At 41.9% G+C, this 17,112-nt stretch overlaps 1 protein-coding gene across 5 annotated transcripts in view; it reads right to left on the reverse strand.

The window, feature by feature from the left end:
* The window catches only part of MCC (MCC regulator of Wnt signaling pathway), a 204,752-nt gene that overhangs the window by 20,912 nt on the left and 166,728 nt on the right, over positions 1 to 17,112 (reverse strand). For 2 of the 5 annotated variants that reach the window (XM_077347791.1, XM_077347795.1), the window contains 6 exons: positions 16,711 to 16,851; positions 14,459 to 14,559; positions 10,761 to 10,944; positions 1,543 to 1,777; positions 1,355 to 1,414; positions 1,020 to 1,226 (listed from right to left, as the gene is read on the reverse strand). In XM_077347791.1, the coding sequence (XP_077203906.1) occupies positions 1,020 to 1,226; positions 1,355 to 1,414; positions 1,543 to 1,777; positions 10,761 to 10,944; positions 14,459 to 14,559; positions 16,711 to 16,851 (928 nt within the window). The remainder of the gene's footprint in view (positions 1 to 1,019; positions 1,227 to 1,354; positions 1,415 to 1,542; positions 1,778 to 10,760; positions 10,945 to 14,458; positions 14,560 to 16,710; positions 16,852 to 17,112) is intronic. The other 3 variants (XM_077347792.1, XM_077347793.1, XM_077347794.1) reach the window with 3 other exon arrangements.

Below are 17,112 nucleotides of genomic sequence, written 5' to 3' on the forward strand. Positions count from 1 at the left end.
AGGATTATCCACATGCTTGGAGAACCTTTAAAAGATATGGAGTGCTCACATTCAATAGGGCCTTTCAAAATAGGCAGCATTAAGGACAATGTTTCAGATTCTGAACAGCCCTTTTGCCATGTATGGTCCCTTCTCTCCACTACACAGAGGCAGGTGTGCAGAATGTGGTACATGCCCATTTTTAGCTTCCTACTTCTGTTTACAGCATTAAGTTCACAGATTGCCCAACCAATACTTTATTATACTGCCAAGTCCTTCCCCAGCAGCAGCAGTCTAAGTAATGCAGTGAGGTGTCCCCTCTGTCAAGTTTTAGTTGCTTGTTTGAGACCTATTATAGAAAGAAGCAGATCTCTTGGAAATAATTTGACCTATGGCATAAACCATTATAAGGAAATTCACATTTCATTTGGCAACGTTTCATATTAGAGAGACTTGTGAAATACAGCAACTCCCACTACCCTCTGCAGTGCCTGGAGGACAGGAGATTAGATGGCCAGGTGCTTCTGCAGGAGGATCACTCTGTGCCATGGGACACTCCCCCCTCCCCAAATACTTCTTGTAGGTGCTCCTGGAGTGACTAAAGAAAGCTCTAACAGGAGTGTAGATTAAGGATTAATTGTTGTACCATTAGAAATTACTGAAGTGCTGTCCTTTCCCACCGGTAAATACAGTGAAGGAATCCCAAGGACATTGAGTTTATGGTAGTTATGGGCAGATGAAACCTTTCTTTCCATGCCACAAGAGAGAATCAGGATAAAATTCAGACAGTAATACCTGGTAGGCTGACACTATATTCTGATATCTGTCGAACTGTCTGATATCTCTGTCAAGAACTCCTTCTGGATTCAGCTAGGAACCTACTAAAGCCAGTGCTCGGATGTAGATTTCTGGGAAACCTACTAGCAGTAAAGAAAGGCAATAGCTCTCTCACTCTTACAAGTCTCTGGACTCTGATATACTGCCTCAGAAAACTGTGGCTCCCACAAAGTATCATCAGATGATCTTGAAGAGCACCTCACCTTACTTGCCTTATCTTTGCTGCTGCTGCTAGCTGAGCTGAGGGATCTCATTCTCTGTTCCTTCTGCTCTTCCACTTCTGACTTCAGGTGCTCAATGTGGACAAGGTAGGCCTGCTCTTGAGCTTCTCGACTGCTCAGCTTCAGCTCTAGGGCTTTCTTCTCCTTTTCTAGCAAGTACAGCTGTGCCTTCAGCTCTGCCATTTCCTCCTGGTCGGGAGGCACAGAAGATCAAGCAAGTCTGTTATTTTATAGAATTCTATCCCATCAGGACACAAGGTTCACATAGTGGGTGATAATGCCAGCTCCTATGTTTCTCAAAGCCAAGTATTACGTACATTGCATCTTAAACCGTCCGTCCTCAATCCTCTTGCTCCTAAGGCAGTGTTCCGTGTCTTCTGGGCCAGTTTTTTGTCGTGGTGGTTTTAAAAGATTAAACACTTTTTAGGTAACAGAAAAGCGGCAGCTACATTGTAAAAACAGAAGCCAAAAGCAATGTTAACATCTAAGCAACTAAATAAAATACCTTCATTGCCATGAGTTCCTGCATGAGTACCGCGTTTTCTAGATCCAGCCTTTGGCTATCTCCACGAGGCTTGACATCGTAACTAAGGGGATCAATATGGATGCTCTCCAGTTCCAACATGGTCAGCTTCACAGCTGCCCGGTCATTCTTCAGCTGCTGAATGTAGTCCTTCAATCTCTGTTCATCCTCCTTTGTGAATTCAGTATCACAACTACTTGCTGTTGAGCTGGTAGTACTTTGAAGAGACACGAGGGAAGGAAGAATATGATTTTGTTTAAATATTTCAAAACCAGCTTTTGCAGTAGCTCCAAGCAGTTAGATCACAATTGAAAAGAACTATCTAAACAGTAAAAAAAATGACAAAAGAGCAACAAAATAACCAAGGAAAAATTGCCATGAGTACCTTAAATCAACCAAATACTCTGTTGAAAGATATGTTTAGCATCCTTTCTGGAGCTAGAGCTTTCTGATCATCCTTCTGTAAGAAGTTTTATAAGTTTTGGAACCATGATGGTAAAAGCTTAGTTTTTAGACCTTCTATCCTCTCCTGGTGTTACAGCAGGTAGGATTTTAATTTAGGCAATGATATGCTCCAGTACTGCCCATGATCATGCTTTGTGAAAAATATTCAGTGTAAAATGAAACAAAATCCACCAGACTCTTCTGCTTTAAACAGGATGGCTGTTTCAGGCAAGGAACAGGTGGCAAGAATTGCTAGGTCACTGAATTTGGCTCGATGATAGGCTACAGCCCTCATCCTGCTCCTCTGTTTAGAAATTTAGTTTTCAATGTCGGCTACAATCTTCATACAAAATAAATCCATAGCCGTTTGTACGTGACGTTTCTTTTCAAAGGGCTGAATTTTAAATTAGAAAAAAAAATTATATGTAAGAATGTGTGTGAGTGAGGGAAATAATTGTTTCTAGGTACATCTAGGAGCTGAATTCATTTCTGTCTGTCCGTATTACAGTCTTCCAAAAAGAAAAGATTTGTAGAGGTTAATTGCAGTGCTGCTACCCATTCCTTAGCATTCCACTCTTCAACATAATTACAACAACACTAAAAAGGAAAAGAAACAAGTCTGCATTTTCTACCGCCTGCACAGAGACAAAGCTGCCTGCTGTCTCTTGAGGACCCGTAATCAGCTGCTGGGTGAGGGTTAAGTCATCCATTAGCTGTGCCTGTCTGGAATGCTGGATGATCTCAGTTATCAGCAGGGGAATAAATCACTTTTTGCAGCCGTGGGTTGCAATATTTTTCAGTCTTTTTTTTTGACAAAGGGAGGAACTCTTCCTCCCCACACATTCATCCTGTCCATGCTTTTTATAATGATGTTAACAATGCATATTTGTTAGGCAAAGAAGAAGAGGGGCAGGCTATCGGTTCTCCTCTTCCTTTCCAACTATTCAGGTGAAAACTGTGCATCAGTCAATCTTGTAGACTTTCAAACATGCAGCAATCCAAAGGAGAATGTGCAGAACTGGACAGGATACAAAGGCTTCCCAGAATACTTTCATAACGTGTCTCATTACATGGCTTTAAACTGCATCTTTCTGCTGATTTCAAATGGCCCCTTCTTTCCAAGGGATAACATGTGCCATGTGAAGAAGCAGCAAGCAAATAATGGTACTGTTTCCCCAACTTTACATTCTGTTCATACTAAACTCCTAGACCAACCAGATTATCTTTCATTAATATACAGAGATAACTACAACTTCCATTATTCTTTTCCATTCAAAGGGATCTCACAGCTCTCAGTAAACTAAAATTAATTGTGCCTAAGGAGAATGTGAAAAAACAGGACACAACTAGAACAGAATAGCCTTAAAGCACTGAAACAAATCCTCCAAAATACATCAGACTCTAAACTACTTCAACCTACTCTAACCTACTGTACCCTTCTCGATTCATTTGTGCAACCTAAAATTTGGAATAAACTTATAAATGCTAACACCTGAATTTCTTTGAAAAGTAAGTGAAGAACTAAACTAATTCTGCTTGTCAAATACAACCTCATATTGGTGATCGTGCATTTATTTATTTAATTCATTTTTCCACAGTGGGGACCGAAAACAGCTTACATCATTCTCCTGTCCTGTATTTTATCCTCACAACAGCCCTCTGAGGTTAGTTAAGCTGAGAGAATGCAACTGGCAGAAGGTGGTGATGAAATCACCCCTGAAATATGAATTATTACATACTAGTAATCAAGCCCCTCAGGTCGGAAGGTGTCCAATATGCTACTGGGGATGAGCAGACGACTAGTACGAGTAGCGCCAGAATGAATGAAGCGACTGGGCCAAAGCCGAAAGGACGCTCAGTTGTGGAAGTAACTGGTGGCGAAAAGACAGTCCGATGCTGTAAAGATTTTTATTCCATAGGAACCTGGAACGTCAGATCCATGAATCAAGGGAAGCTGGACGTGGTCAAACAAGAAATGACAAGACTGAACATCGACATTTTAGGAATCAGTGAACTAAAATGGACAGGAATGGGTGAATTTAATTCAGATGACCATCAGGTATACTACTGTGGACAAGAATCTCGCAGAAGAAATGGAGTAGCCTTCATAATCAATAAGAGAGTAGGAAAAGCAGTCTTGGGATACAATCCCCAAAATGACAGAATGATCTCAGTTCGAATCCAAGGCAAACCATTCAACATCACAGTGATCCAGGTCTATGCCCCAACCACTGCTGCTGAAGAGGATGAAGTTGATCAGTTCTATGAAGCCCTACAACACCTTCTAGAAGCAACGCCAAAAATGATGTGCTTATCATCATGGGGGATTGGAATGCTAAAGTAGGAAGCCAAAAGATAACCGGGATAACAGGCAAGTTTGGCCTTGGAGTACAAAATGAAGCAGGGCACAGGCTGGTAGAATTTTGTCAAGAGAATACAATGGTCATAGCAAACACTCTTTTCCAACAACCCAAGAGACGACTCTACACATGGACATTACCAGACGGTCAACACAGAAATCAGATTGATTATGTGCTCTGCAGCCAAAGATGGAGGAGTTCTATCCAGTCAATAAAAACAAGACCAGGAGCTGATTGTGGTTCAGATCATGAGCTTCTTGTTGCAAAATTTAGGCTTAAATTGAAGAAAGTAGGGAAAAGCACTAGGCCACTCAGGTATGAACTAAATCATATCCCCGACAAATACACAGTAGAGGTGACAAATAGATTTAAGGAATTAGATCTGATAGACAGAGTGCCTGAAGAACTATGGACGGAGGTTCGCAACATTGTACAAGAGGTAGCAACTAAAACCATCCCAAAGAAAAAGAAATGCAAGAAATCAAAATGGCTGTCTGAGGAAGCTTTACAAATTGCTAAGGAGAGAAGGGAAGTGAAAGGCAAGGGAGAAAGAGAAAGATACACCCAATTGAATGCAGAATTCCAGAGAAAAGCTAGAAGAGATAAGAATGCCTTCTTAAATGAACAGTGCAAACAAATAGAAGAAAACAATAGAATGGGGAGGACCAGAGATCTTTTCAAGAAAATTGGAGATATGAAGAGAACGTTTCATGCAAAGTTGGGTATGATAAGGGACCAAAATGGTAGGGACCTCACAGAAGCAGAAGAGATTAAACAAGGTGGCAAAATTATACAGAACAACTATACAAGAGCGAGCTTAACATCCCTGATGACCACAGTGGGGTAGTTACTGACCTGGAGCCAGACATCCTGGAATGTGAAGTCAAATGGGCCTTAGGAAGTCTGAGCAACAATAAAGCTAGTGGTGGTGACAGCATTCCAGTTGAACTATTCAAAATCTTAAAGGACGATGCAGTAAAAGTGCTACACTCAATATGCCAGCAAATTTGGAAAACTCAACAATGGCCACAGGATTGGGAAAGGTCAGTTTACATTCCAATCCCAAAGAAGGGCAATGCCAAAGAATGTTCAAACTACCGCACCATTGCACTAATTTCTCATGCTAGCAAAGTTATGCTCAAAATCCTACAAGCTAGGCTCCAGCAATATGTGGACCGAGAACTTCCAGAAGTACAGGCAGGATTTCGAAGAGGCAGAGGAACTAGAGATCAAATTGCCAACATACGCTGGATCATGGAGAAAGCTAGGGAGTACCAGAAGAACGTCTACTTCTGCTTCATTGACTATGCTAAAGCCTTTGATTGTGTGGAGCACAACAAATTGTGGCAAGTTCTTAAAGAGATGGGAATACCAGAGCATCTTATTTGTCTCTTGAGAAATTTATATGCAGCTCAAGAAGCAACAGTGAGAACTGAACATGGAATCACTGACTGGTTCAAAATTGAGAAAGGAGTTCGGCAAGGCTGTATACTGTCGCCTTGCCTATTTAACTTGTATGCAGAGCACATCATGAGAAATGCGGGATTAGAGGAGTCACAAATTGGGATCAAGATTGCAGGGAGAAATATCAACAACCTCAGATATGCAGATGATACCACTCTAATGGCAGAAAGTGAAGAGGAACTAAAGAGCCTGTTGATGCGGGTGAAGGAGGAGAGTGCAAAAGTTGGCTTGAAACTCAACATCAAGAAAACAAAGATCATGGCATCCGGCCCTCTCAATTCCTGGCAAATAGATGGGGAAGAAATGGAGATAGTGACAGATTTTATTTTCCTGGGCTCCAAGATCACTGCAGATGGGGACTGCAGCAAAGAAATTAAAAGACGCTTGCTCCTGGGGAGGAAAGCTATGGCAAATCTAGACAGCATCCTAAAAAGCAGAGACATCACCCTGCCAACAAAAGTGCGGTTAGTCAAGGCTATGGTATTCCCAATTGCAATGTATGGCTGCGAAAGTTGGACCATAAGGAAGGCCGAGCGTCAAAGAATTGAGGCTTTTGAACTCTGGTGCTGGAGGAGACTCTTGCGAGTCCCTTGGACTGCAAGGCGAACAAACCGGTCAGTCCTAGAGGAGATCAACCCTGACTGTTCTTTAGAAGGCCAGATCCTGAAGATGAAACTCAAATATTTTGGCCACCTCATGAGAAGGAAGAACTCCCTGGAGAAGAGCCTAATGCTGGGAGCGATCGAGGGCAAAAGAAGAAGGGGACGACAGAGAATGAGGTGGCTGGATGGAGTCACTGAAGCAGACGGTGTGAACCTAAATGGACTCCAGGGAATGGTAGAGGACAGGAAGGCCTGGAGGATCATTGTCCATGGGGCCGCGATGGGTCGGACACGACTTCGCACATAACAACAATAACAACAAAATCAAGCCCGCTGCAACTAATACAGCAGGCGCTGGGTTAGGGAGCCCCCGGCAGTCGGGCGGAGCGCGGCTGCCGGGGGTTCCCTGGGTCGGTGGCCTGATGCGTGGGGAGGCGCTTCGCGCCCCCGACACATCAGGCCGGCGGCAAGGAAGCAACTGTGAGCCGCGCTCTGCGCGGCAAGCACTTTCTTCCTTGTCGGAAGGGCGGGAATCGGCCGGGCCAATCGGCAGGCACTTTGCACCTGTCGATTGGCCCGGCTGATGGTCTGTCCGGAGGAAGGGGCCAATCAGGCCCCTTCCTCATCACGGACTAATCCCGCCATAATTCCTCCCACAGAGCCCTTAGCGCTTTATTTAGTCCGCGGCGCCACGGGCGTGTTAAAGATTGTTGCTGCTAAGGATTGTTGCTCCTGTTAAGGAGTGTGGCTGCTGGGGGCTCCCTTGGCCGTTGGCCTGACACGGCGAGAGGTTGGGGATCCACGGGTTGGGGATCCACAGGTTGGGGATCACTACTCTATAGGCACCAACAAGCTGGTGATCCCTGGCCCCATGGAGGCTCATCTGGCCTTGACCAGGGCCAGGGCTTTCTCAGTTCTGGCCCCCACGTGGTGGAACAAGTTCCCAGAAGAGATCAGGGCCATTCCAAAACTAAAACAGCTCTACAGGGCCTGCAAAATGGAGCTCTTCCACCAGGCTTTTGGTTGAGGCCAATGAAGCATTCCACCAATCAGAACCTGGAGACCCCTCCCGCCACCAACTACATCTCATAGACAAGTGTGCCAAGCCACAGTGCTGAAGTAACATCAGTTTGCAAACTGTGAAGTCAGAATATGGTTAAATGTTGAATGTAGGACATTTTATTGTTTTGAGCTCTACCATCAGAGGTATTATATGTTCTCAATTATTGTATATTCCCAATGATGATATTCCTTGTACTGCACCACGGATTTCAATGTAAACCATCCTGTTTCACAGGGGAGGGTGGTATAGAAATGTAATAAAATAATTAAAATAATATTTTCTATCCTCAGTATATTTTCCATTCTCATTTTCTATCCTCAGTATATTAATGGCAATTATAAAATATATACATGCTGCTATTTAGCATCTGATTTGTTTAAATAATCAAGGTTTTAACCACAAGAAGTTTAAGAGGCAATAGGGTCTGATGACAACAAAATAAGCATTACAGTATTTTTGTTAATGAAAGCTGTACATTTATTACAAATGCATACTGAGCTGAAAATAATCCAAGACCATGTATATGTCTAAAATGAACAGGAGTACCTACATCAACAAAAACCTTTGTAGATTCCACCCCCTCCCCAAATTAGGTTATTTTGTATTGTGCATACAATACAAATGCCACCTTGGTGCTCCTTTCGTAGCTTTATCCCATCTCTGTTGTGGTCAGGTTTAGGAGCACATCCACTGACACTTAATTGTAACAGACGCAACAGGAGCATCAGTCAGACTCTATTTCTTTCTGCTAATGTATCATTCCCTGAGTCTCTGCAGCTCAGAAAGCACCTATATCATCCAAGAACTGCTGTGACAGCTCCCTACACAGCCAGGCAAACGTTTGTTAACTTCAGCTAAAAGCTATGCAGGGCAACTGCAATTCAAGCTGAATTCCCCATCACTAGAACCATATTCCTAAACCAACGCAGTGCGATCACAAGAGTAATCCTATTATAATACTCAATACAACTGTATTATGGAAGGAAAATACCTATAAGACAGCATGACAGTACCATTGCCCTGATGCATCCTTGCATATACTCATGCAAGCCCTCTCTTTTCTAAAAATTATACTGAATGATATGCTACAATATAAAAGATTTAGTGCCTAATCACCTAAGTTTCCTTCCATTCATGTACAGCAGGGTTTGAAGAATCTGATCTTGTTAGGATCATACTACCTCCATCATGCACAGAGTCCATCAGCCAATGGAAGGTTTTATTTGCAGCTAACTCAGCGGCTGGGGAAAGAGGCATATTACTTGTTTTTTAATGCCCCTGCTTGATTAATTAGCTAATTCTAATAAATAAAGTTGAGCACAAATGATATTTTGAAGACATACTTTAGACAGTTGGCTTCTACAGAACTTCAGCTTGAGATCCACATTTTTTTATTCTGCAGACAACTAACTACACCAATTACTAATTTCAGGGGCTGGACAGCTTGAAAATTCAACTCCAGGATCTCACTTGCAAGTTCTCTCCTTTTCATTTGCAATGCAACAGTATTTATAATCCTGTATATCAGTGGTTCTAAACCTTGGGGTTGCGACCCCATTTGGGGTCGCTTGGCCCCTTCCCTAGAGTCACCAGGTAGCCCGCCACCATGGCGGCAGGCGGAACCAGCGAATAGCTGTGGGCGGAGGCGGCGGAGCCATGGCAATGGCCGCCTCCATACCGCAATAGTTGTGCACACGTGCATGCCACCCCTGTGCCCACACATGCATGCTGCTGCCGCAGCCGCACCAACCGCCACTGAGTTGGGGTCGCTGAGCAGGTAAGGTTGCGAACTGCTGCTGTATATGGACTTAAGGTTGAGGTTACTATCAGGATACCACACATCAAACAGCATCTCATCATTATTGGGCAGGAATCCACTTCACTTGTTTCTATCATCTTCTTCCAACTTGAGTATTTTTTTTAAAGGCAGTCAATTACAAATTCTAGGAGCTAAGAATTCACCATTAAAACAATTACAAGTTCTTAATACATCACAAATCTTTTTTTCCGTTTTCACAAAGGGATAGGCAGTATTGTTGGGATGTTGCCAGCACAGTAAATTGAAATGTCAGCTATTATTTTTATACACTTCACTAGTAGCAGCTTCTGTGTTTTTTTAAAATGTCACTATAGTTGCTCCTTTTTACTGTTTTTAACCCTCTTGTCACCATTGGCTGCCTATGCATTTGTTTCCAGTAATGTGTTCTCCTATCTGACATTCAGCAACTCATTCCTGATGCTGGAGTTAAGTCTGGGTCAACAGTTCCATTACAAAAGTCTATTTTGAAGGGGTTTCAAACTACAGAGGAAATTATTCACTTTGACACGAAAAGTCCTTGCCAAGGAGAAACATCTCTCCTTCCCATCCCTTATTTCACAAACTTTTAAAAGGAATTCTAACCACTCCTATGAGTTACCTTATCTGCATGGAGTTTGGCAGATGGAGTAAACAAACTTAAATATACTCTTAATTGGTGAACATTTTCAGTCACTGAGCAATATTTCCTTATCATTTATTTTTTATGGTTTATATGCCATTAAAAATACACAACAATTTTAAACTCCAGACCTGAAAGAGAGTTCTTCATTCACCTTTATGGAAGCCAACTTCAACCTGGTATTTAAAAAACTGACATATCAGTACACAGAAGCAACTTTTTACATATCAGAGCTAGTAAATAGCTCCAAGAATAAATGCACTATCTGAAATTTCTAATTCTCTTCTCCTCTCAAAATACCTCATTGGTTGATGTTTTCTACAATTTTGTTTTTCAAAAGCTGGTGGGGAATTACTGCTTTTACATGTGATCTTCAGATAACCAATCAATTCTATCTATGCAATCAAAATGCATCTGCAGTTAGTCCAAGTTCGGAGACGAAAACTTCTGATATTTCACACATGATGAAAATTGTTTTTATAATACAACTGAGCAAATGCCACTACACGTTTTAAATTTCGGAGTGAAGAGTGCAATGAAAACTAAAGGGCAGAGAAATAACTGAAGTAAAACATATGATATAAGCTTACCCTTTATGAGACAGATAAGAATCACCAACTCAAAACAAATCTACTCAAAATTCTTTTTTAGACTGAGCCTATTTCAAGCCTTAGCAGAATTGAGTAACTGAAGTGATTTATAGCAAACACTGATGCAACCCAGCAGGCTAACTGGGGGACAGAGAGATAAATAAATGGAAAACAACATAATCTTCCCAGTTTTGAAACCAAAGGCCTGGGGATTATCAGACTCAATGAGCTGTTGTTACCTGGTATGGCTGTTGGATGACAGGCTCTCCCAGGGCTGCACACTGCAGCCAGTGACTGCGTAGGCTCCTCCACAGCTACCATCCAATTTCATCAGCAGGGCTTTGGCTGCATTCTCAGCTGTCTTCCTGCAGTCATGAGCTCTTTTAAGCATCTGGGTGATGTTTTCATCACCTGTTTGGTCCCCTGTTTGCAAGCAAATGATCAGAGCCACATTATCCTGGAGAGGTAACAACAATTAATGTGACTGAAAAGAGCTTTCAGCTGACATCTGTGCACCCGCTAGGACATTAGCACCTCATTAATAATGTGCTAAAATAAAACTAGGTTATAAGAGGCTAATAGGCAATTATCTAAAGGGCTCTGTGGTGAGCTTCCAATGAACAACTGGACTTCTGAACTCACTCCTTCAGAAAATCTCTACTTAACACTGCCTGACAACCTCTTCTGAAAGCTTGGGGGTGGAAAATTTTGAAGTGATCTCTAGTGTAGCACAAGGAGACAAGATCGGGGGGGGGGGAAAGCAAGATAGTATGTTGAACATATGGAATTGTATGCAAGTGGCTAAGGGCCACCATAACCATAGATTGGATTTTTAAGATGATACTTTATTTTGTTAAACCACTTGGAGTTGCACAATGCAGATTGTCCCAGCAGCAAACTGGCTGCTCAATTTTAAAGTGCTAGCTGGGGAATTGCATAAAGTGGATTCTCCCAGCCATGTAGCCTGAGAGGGAGGAAAGCACCCAGCAAGCGACATGCCAAGGAACAGTGCAGAACCAACGTAGCGCTATCTCCACCTCCAGTGTCCAACCCCACCTCCTTCTCCCAGGGACGAGGGTTTTTTTTTTAAGTAAAGTGCCTGGAGCAACAAGTACTCATGTAATAGTCCAGGCAAAGCAACAACAAAAAAAATCTGCTACAGTTAATACACGAAACATGCCTCTCACCCCGCTCCACCCCGATTCGGGGCTACAAGGCTCATGAATACAAAAGGGGTGGCATTAAAAAGAAGCACAATGCATCTTTGATTATATACATATGTGTTCAAATGGAGAAGTTTGATTTTAAAAACATAGCTTGCCTTGCAGCCTCTTTCAAAAAGGGAGAAAGGTGATTGGCTGACTTGCATGACTGACAAGCGGAGGAGAAGCGCGTGTATAGCGTTCCTCTCCTCCGCCATTACAGGCAAGTGTGCGGAGTGATTAGAAGTGTGAGAAGGCAGCAGAAGAAAGCGAGAGAGCCAGGAGATGAGGAATGGTGGGAGGTGTTTTATTTTTTAGCGTTACACCATTGTGTTGGCATAACTCTAATTTTTTCAATGTGCAGAAATGCCCTGAGTTTTCTGTATTTCCAATTAATCTGAAAGGTTCTTGTTGCACTGTATTTTAGGCTGGTGACTTTGATGTATTTTTCCCTTTTCTCATTTAAGTCAAACTTTTCTTGATTAAAAGTATTTCTCCTGTTAACTGTTGAATCCATCACTTTGGGAATAGTATTAGAACCAAATCTCTCACAAAGAAAGTACATTTACACAAAAAGTGCAAAATTCACAAGAAGAGATGGGAAAACAAAATCCCACAGCAACTCTGGTTCATTGACTCTCTAGCTTTCTGCAACAAGGGACACATGTCATCCATCTTGTGCTACTGGAGCCAGCTGGTCATTTGGTCCTTAAAAGCTTTCATGTACATTTCAGTGGCTCTTGAGAAACTACTGCTATAAATTAGATTTTAAAACAAGCAGTTTCCATGTCACTTCAGCCTAGAAAGCTAATATTTTCTATCCCTGAAGGCTCCCTCCATCTCCAGCAATCCAGCACTATAAACAACATATTGCCATGTCAATGAGCTGAAGACCAGTACAAAATAAAAAAATGTGCACTTTCATTGTTGATATATACCATTTCTGTTGACAAAATTATTTTCTTAGTGTGCTTAAATAACTCTTCCACATGGCTCATTCTATTAAACACTGTTTTCCAAATCATTAGACTGAGGCATGAAAATCCAAACAAACAAAACAAAAATTCATAGTAAAATGTGATGGCAAGCCCTCAGATCAATGTACAAAAGTACAGACTGAGCTGACACCATAGCTTGATACCAAGGAACCAGAGCCTTATATTTCACTCCCTAAAAACGTACTTACTTTGTTTGTGTGTCCCCCCTCTGTTATTTTTATAATTGAGGTTTCTGGGACTGCTAAGTCTCCTAGTTCACAATGAAAGCAATATCTGGAGACAGGGTGCCACCTGGCATTCACTTTGCCTGTTACAAGGGGATTATGGGCCTGGAGGAGCCACACAGCAGGCTTGATGAGTGGTATGTGTGGCTTTGGTGTTTCTTTGTTTTCATTTTTACTGTATTACAGTAAAAAAAATACTGGAGAGCTAAGGTCTGGGGAAGTGTAACAGAAAGTAGGCTTCTTGTTTGACTGATTCAGACTTACAACACAGGGCAAAAACAGTTTAAACTTTTAACTGTTTATGACAGGAAGAACACACAAACCTAAACAAAACAGATAGGCTTCTCACTTTTACACTATTCTTTACATGAACAAAACTCAAACTGTACCTATCTTCAAAATACCTGAAATCCCTAATGGACTCTTTTCCTAGGCAGCAGATTTCCTAACCCTTCCCCCACCAAAATCCAGCAGCCCCTAGCTCCAACACTTAAACCATCAAAGGCCTACTTTTTTACTTTTCAACTTTCCAGTACAACATTTGAAAGTGACTGACTGAGTTTCCTGGAAGTCACCTGTCATGTATACCTTTGAAATTTCCCAGTCACTCATACCTACTTCTTAGCAATTTTCCAATGTGGCAAGCAATTTTTTAATTGCTGAGAGACAGGACTTAGCCAAGTCCATTAGAGTTTAAATCAAAGCACATATTGAACAAACATACAGACACATAAATGTTTTAAAAATGACAGGTGTTTAAAAGATATGGCAAGGCAGATTTGAAAATTTAGCCTTAACACCCATTTCCCCCTCACTCCCCAAAACTAGTCCTTCAAATGAAAGTTATGCATTTTTCTTCAATGAGATTTTGAATTATACATATTTTTTTCTGTGGGCAAATATGTGATGCAAGTTGCAGAGTACTTATTCAAGAAATGAATGTAATAATTATTCAGTCAGACTTTTAGATACTTATGTGTTTGCCACCAAGAATGTAAATCACTATTCTTTGTATATATTGCTTGATGCAGATTTGTTGCAAGAAGTACATTTCCTACAGTATTTCTACAACTTGCGATACCTTGTTTGAATCTGTGCACAAAAGGTTTACCTGACTGCTGTGGTTGAACAAAAACATGGTGACAAGTTATCTGACTAACTTGTGATACTAGACTGTGGCATGTTATGCTGTGAAGATGATAGAGCCAATATGGTATGGTGCATTAGATTCAAGGAGACCTTGGTCAGATCCCAACTTCGTCAAAGAAGCTTGCTGGGTGACTTTGGGTGAGTCTCTCATCCAAACCTGCCTGGGACTTTTTTGAGCATAAAATGGACCACCCCTGAAGGCAGAATAAAAGTAAGAACCACCATGCTAGATCACTCCAATGGTCCATCTAGTCCAGCATCCTATTTCACACAGCAGCCAATGCAGTTGCCCTGTAGGGCCAACAAAAATGCATACACAGATAGACAGGGAATTCAGAGAGAAAGGGATTCACTGAGCTCTTACCAACAGACCCAACACCTGCAGCTCTGAATTGCCCAAGAATGAGAGACTGTTCACTTTCAGCCAGTGCTAGTAACAGCTCATGGGCTTCAATGCACTGTTCACTGTAAAAGAAATACCAAGTTAGAACACATATCCAGTAATGATAATATCAGGACAAACTGGTCTTCCTCCTTCCACTTTCTCCAATGCCATTGTCACAATCCACAGCCAATGGTCGTAGAATGAAAAGCTGCACTCCTACGGTCTCTCTTCATAAAACTATTTTATAAATCTACTTCTCTCCCTCAGAAGCAACATTTTCCTTTCCCTTTTATGGCTGAGTCATCCAAGATGTCTGTTTTCTTCTTTCCTGAACAATTCTAGCTATCTTGCCCTGTCACAGTATAATATTTTGGTCATTTTCTCAGCCCAGGAACCTGAGGGAAGTACATGAATGGGAACCATCCATGCGATGGTCCCCTCTATGCGATGGTCACCTTCTGCAACTCACTCTACACAGGCCTACCCTTATCCTTAATCCGGAAACTACAACTGGTGCAGAATGCTGGAGCCAGGATCCTCACCAAAACATCATGGAGATCCGACATCCGGCCGATAATCCCAACAACTCGGCTGGCTCCCAGTTGAATTCCGGATTAAGCTTAAGGTTTTGGTAACCACCTTTAAGGCCATACGCAGTTTGGGCCCAGTGTTCTTGAGAGACCGCCTCCCTGCTTATACCCCAAAAGAGCCCTGCACTCCGCCATCTCCAATTGGCTGCGGATCCCTGGCCCCAAAGAAGCATGGCGGACCTCAACTAGGGCCAGAGCCTTTTCGGTCCTGGTCCCCACCTGGTGGAACGAGCTCCCTGAAGAGATCAGAGCCCTGCCCAAACTTCCACAGTTCCACAGGGCCTGCAAAAGAGAGCTCTTTCACCAGGCATTCGCTTGAGGATGAACGACTGAGAACATCTGCTGGGCCCCCCTCAGATGCCCTTCCATGACTGAATAAATTTGATCTCCCCAGTATTGTTGTTATTTATGTTGTGTTATAAATTGTTACTTGGTTGTTATGATGTTGTATTGAAACTGTATGTTATAGATTAAATTATTATAATGTTCCATGTAAAATTTCATAATGTTCCATGTAAACCGCCCTGAGCTGTAAAGAATGGGCGGTATAAAAATCCAAATAAATAAAATAATAAATAAATCTTTAACTTATATGACTTAAATGGCACTCAAGAATGTTTTTTAAATTCCAAAATATTTTATTCAACACAATGGGGAAAGGTCAAGTGAAATCAGGGTTAACATTTTTGAGATAACTCAATATAGATAAATCTGAGGTAAAATCGGAAACCTGTGGGAAACGATTGAAACGCAACTGGATTCCACTACAAAGGCATAACGACGAATTCCACTATTTTAAATTGCGTTTTTTCTTTCTGTGATCAATTTGCCACATTGATCGTGGTGCGGAATGGGCCTAAGTATTGTCTAACTGTTTTGGGTTCCAGAAGAATGGTATACTTTCCAGTACCCCTTCCCTTGAAACACCAGTACTCATCTTGATTTTTTAACTGACTCTTAAGGTTTCTACAGGCAGATTTAACCACACCAGACCAGGGATCTCCGCCCTCTTCAGAGCTAACTTCTGTTTGGCAGAATTTTCTTCTGTCTCTAGGAGAACCTATTCCTTTCCTTGGTTCAAATGGGAGTCTTAATCTAATTACCCACTCGTCCTTGCCAACTTTCTCCAATTTTCCTTTTTGTGTTGACAGTTTTCAGTCAGGGCTGAATTCGGAAACTGTCGGTACTCAGCTGAAATCAGTCTGAATTCTCCTCAGCATCCAGTTCAGAAGTCTTTCTTTGTTCAGCTAATGCTAACCAATTAGATCTCTTGGAGCAGCTTGTTACTAAAGGTTGTTTCCGTGATGAATTAACTCTTTGCCCATCCGTATAGTATGTCTAAGCTTTCAGAAGAAGAGTTAGTTCTTATATGCTGCTTTTCTCTACCCAAAGGAGTCTCAATGTGGCTTACATTCGCCTACCTTTGCCTCTCCCCATAACAGACAACCTGTGAGGTAGGTGAGGCTGAAAGAGCCTTGATAGTACTGTTTGGTCAGAACAGCTTTATCAGTGCTGTGGCAAGCCCAAGGTCACCCAACTGGTTGCATGTGGGGGAGTGCAGAATCAAACCCGGCTTGCCAGATCAGAAGTCTGCACTCCTAACCACGACACCAAGTTGCAACAGACTATTAATCAACATACCTGTATTGCAATGCAAGCCTGAGGGCTGTGGCATTGGATTCATATTTTCCAACCAACATGCTCATCCTCTCAGCATTGTTTTTACACTCTTCCAGAGTTATTGTCAATAAATCATTCTGAGATTTTAAGTGTTCAATGCGGCTGTGAAGAAGAATAGCACTTGTTAACTTTCCTGCTGAGGTCGCTGCAGTCTTACCTGCTTTGAACATTTCTTAAGTGGTTCCTGATTAGAATGTCAAAGATAATCTGTCTTGAAGTATTTTGTTAGTCATCATTCATCCAGAAGAGACAGAGAGTGCCAACTCTCTGTACAAGGTCATATGGGAAATTTCCATCATTAAACAAGCTTAATGAATGCAATTAATACATTGATATGAAGTTCCATATAAGGTCAAATTCCAT

Source organism: Paroedura picta, chromosome 7 (genome assembly GCF_049243985.1).
Source record: "Paroedura picta isolate Pp20150507F chromosome 7, Ppicta_v3.0, whole genome shotgun sequence".
NCBI classification, from domain to species: domain Eukaryota; kingdom Metazoa; phylum Chordata; class Lepidosauria; order Squamata; family Gekkonidae; genus Paroedura; species Paroedura picta.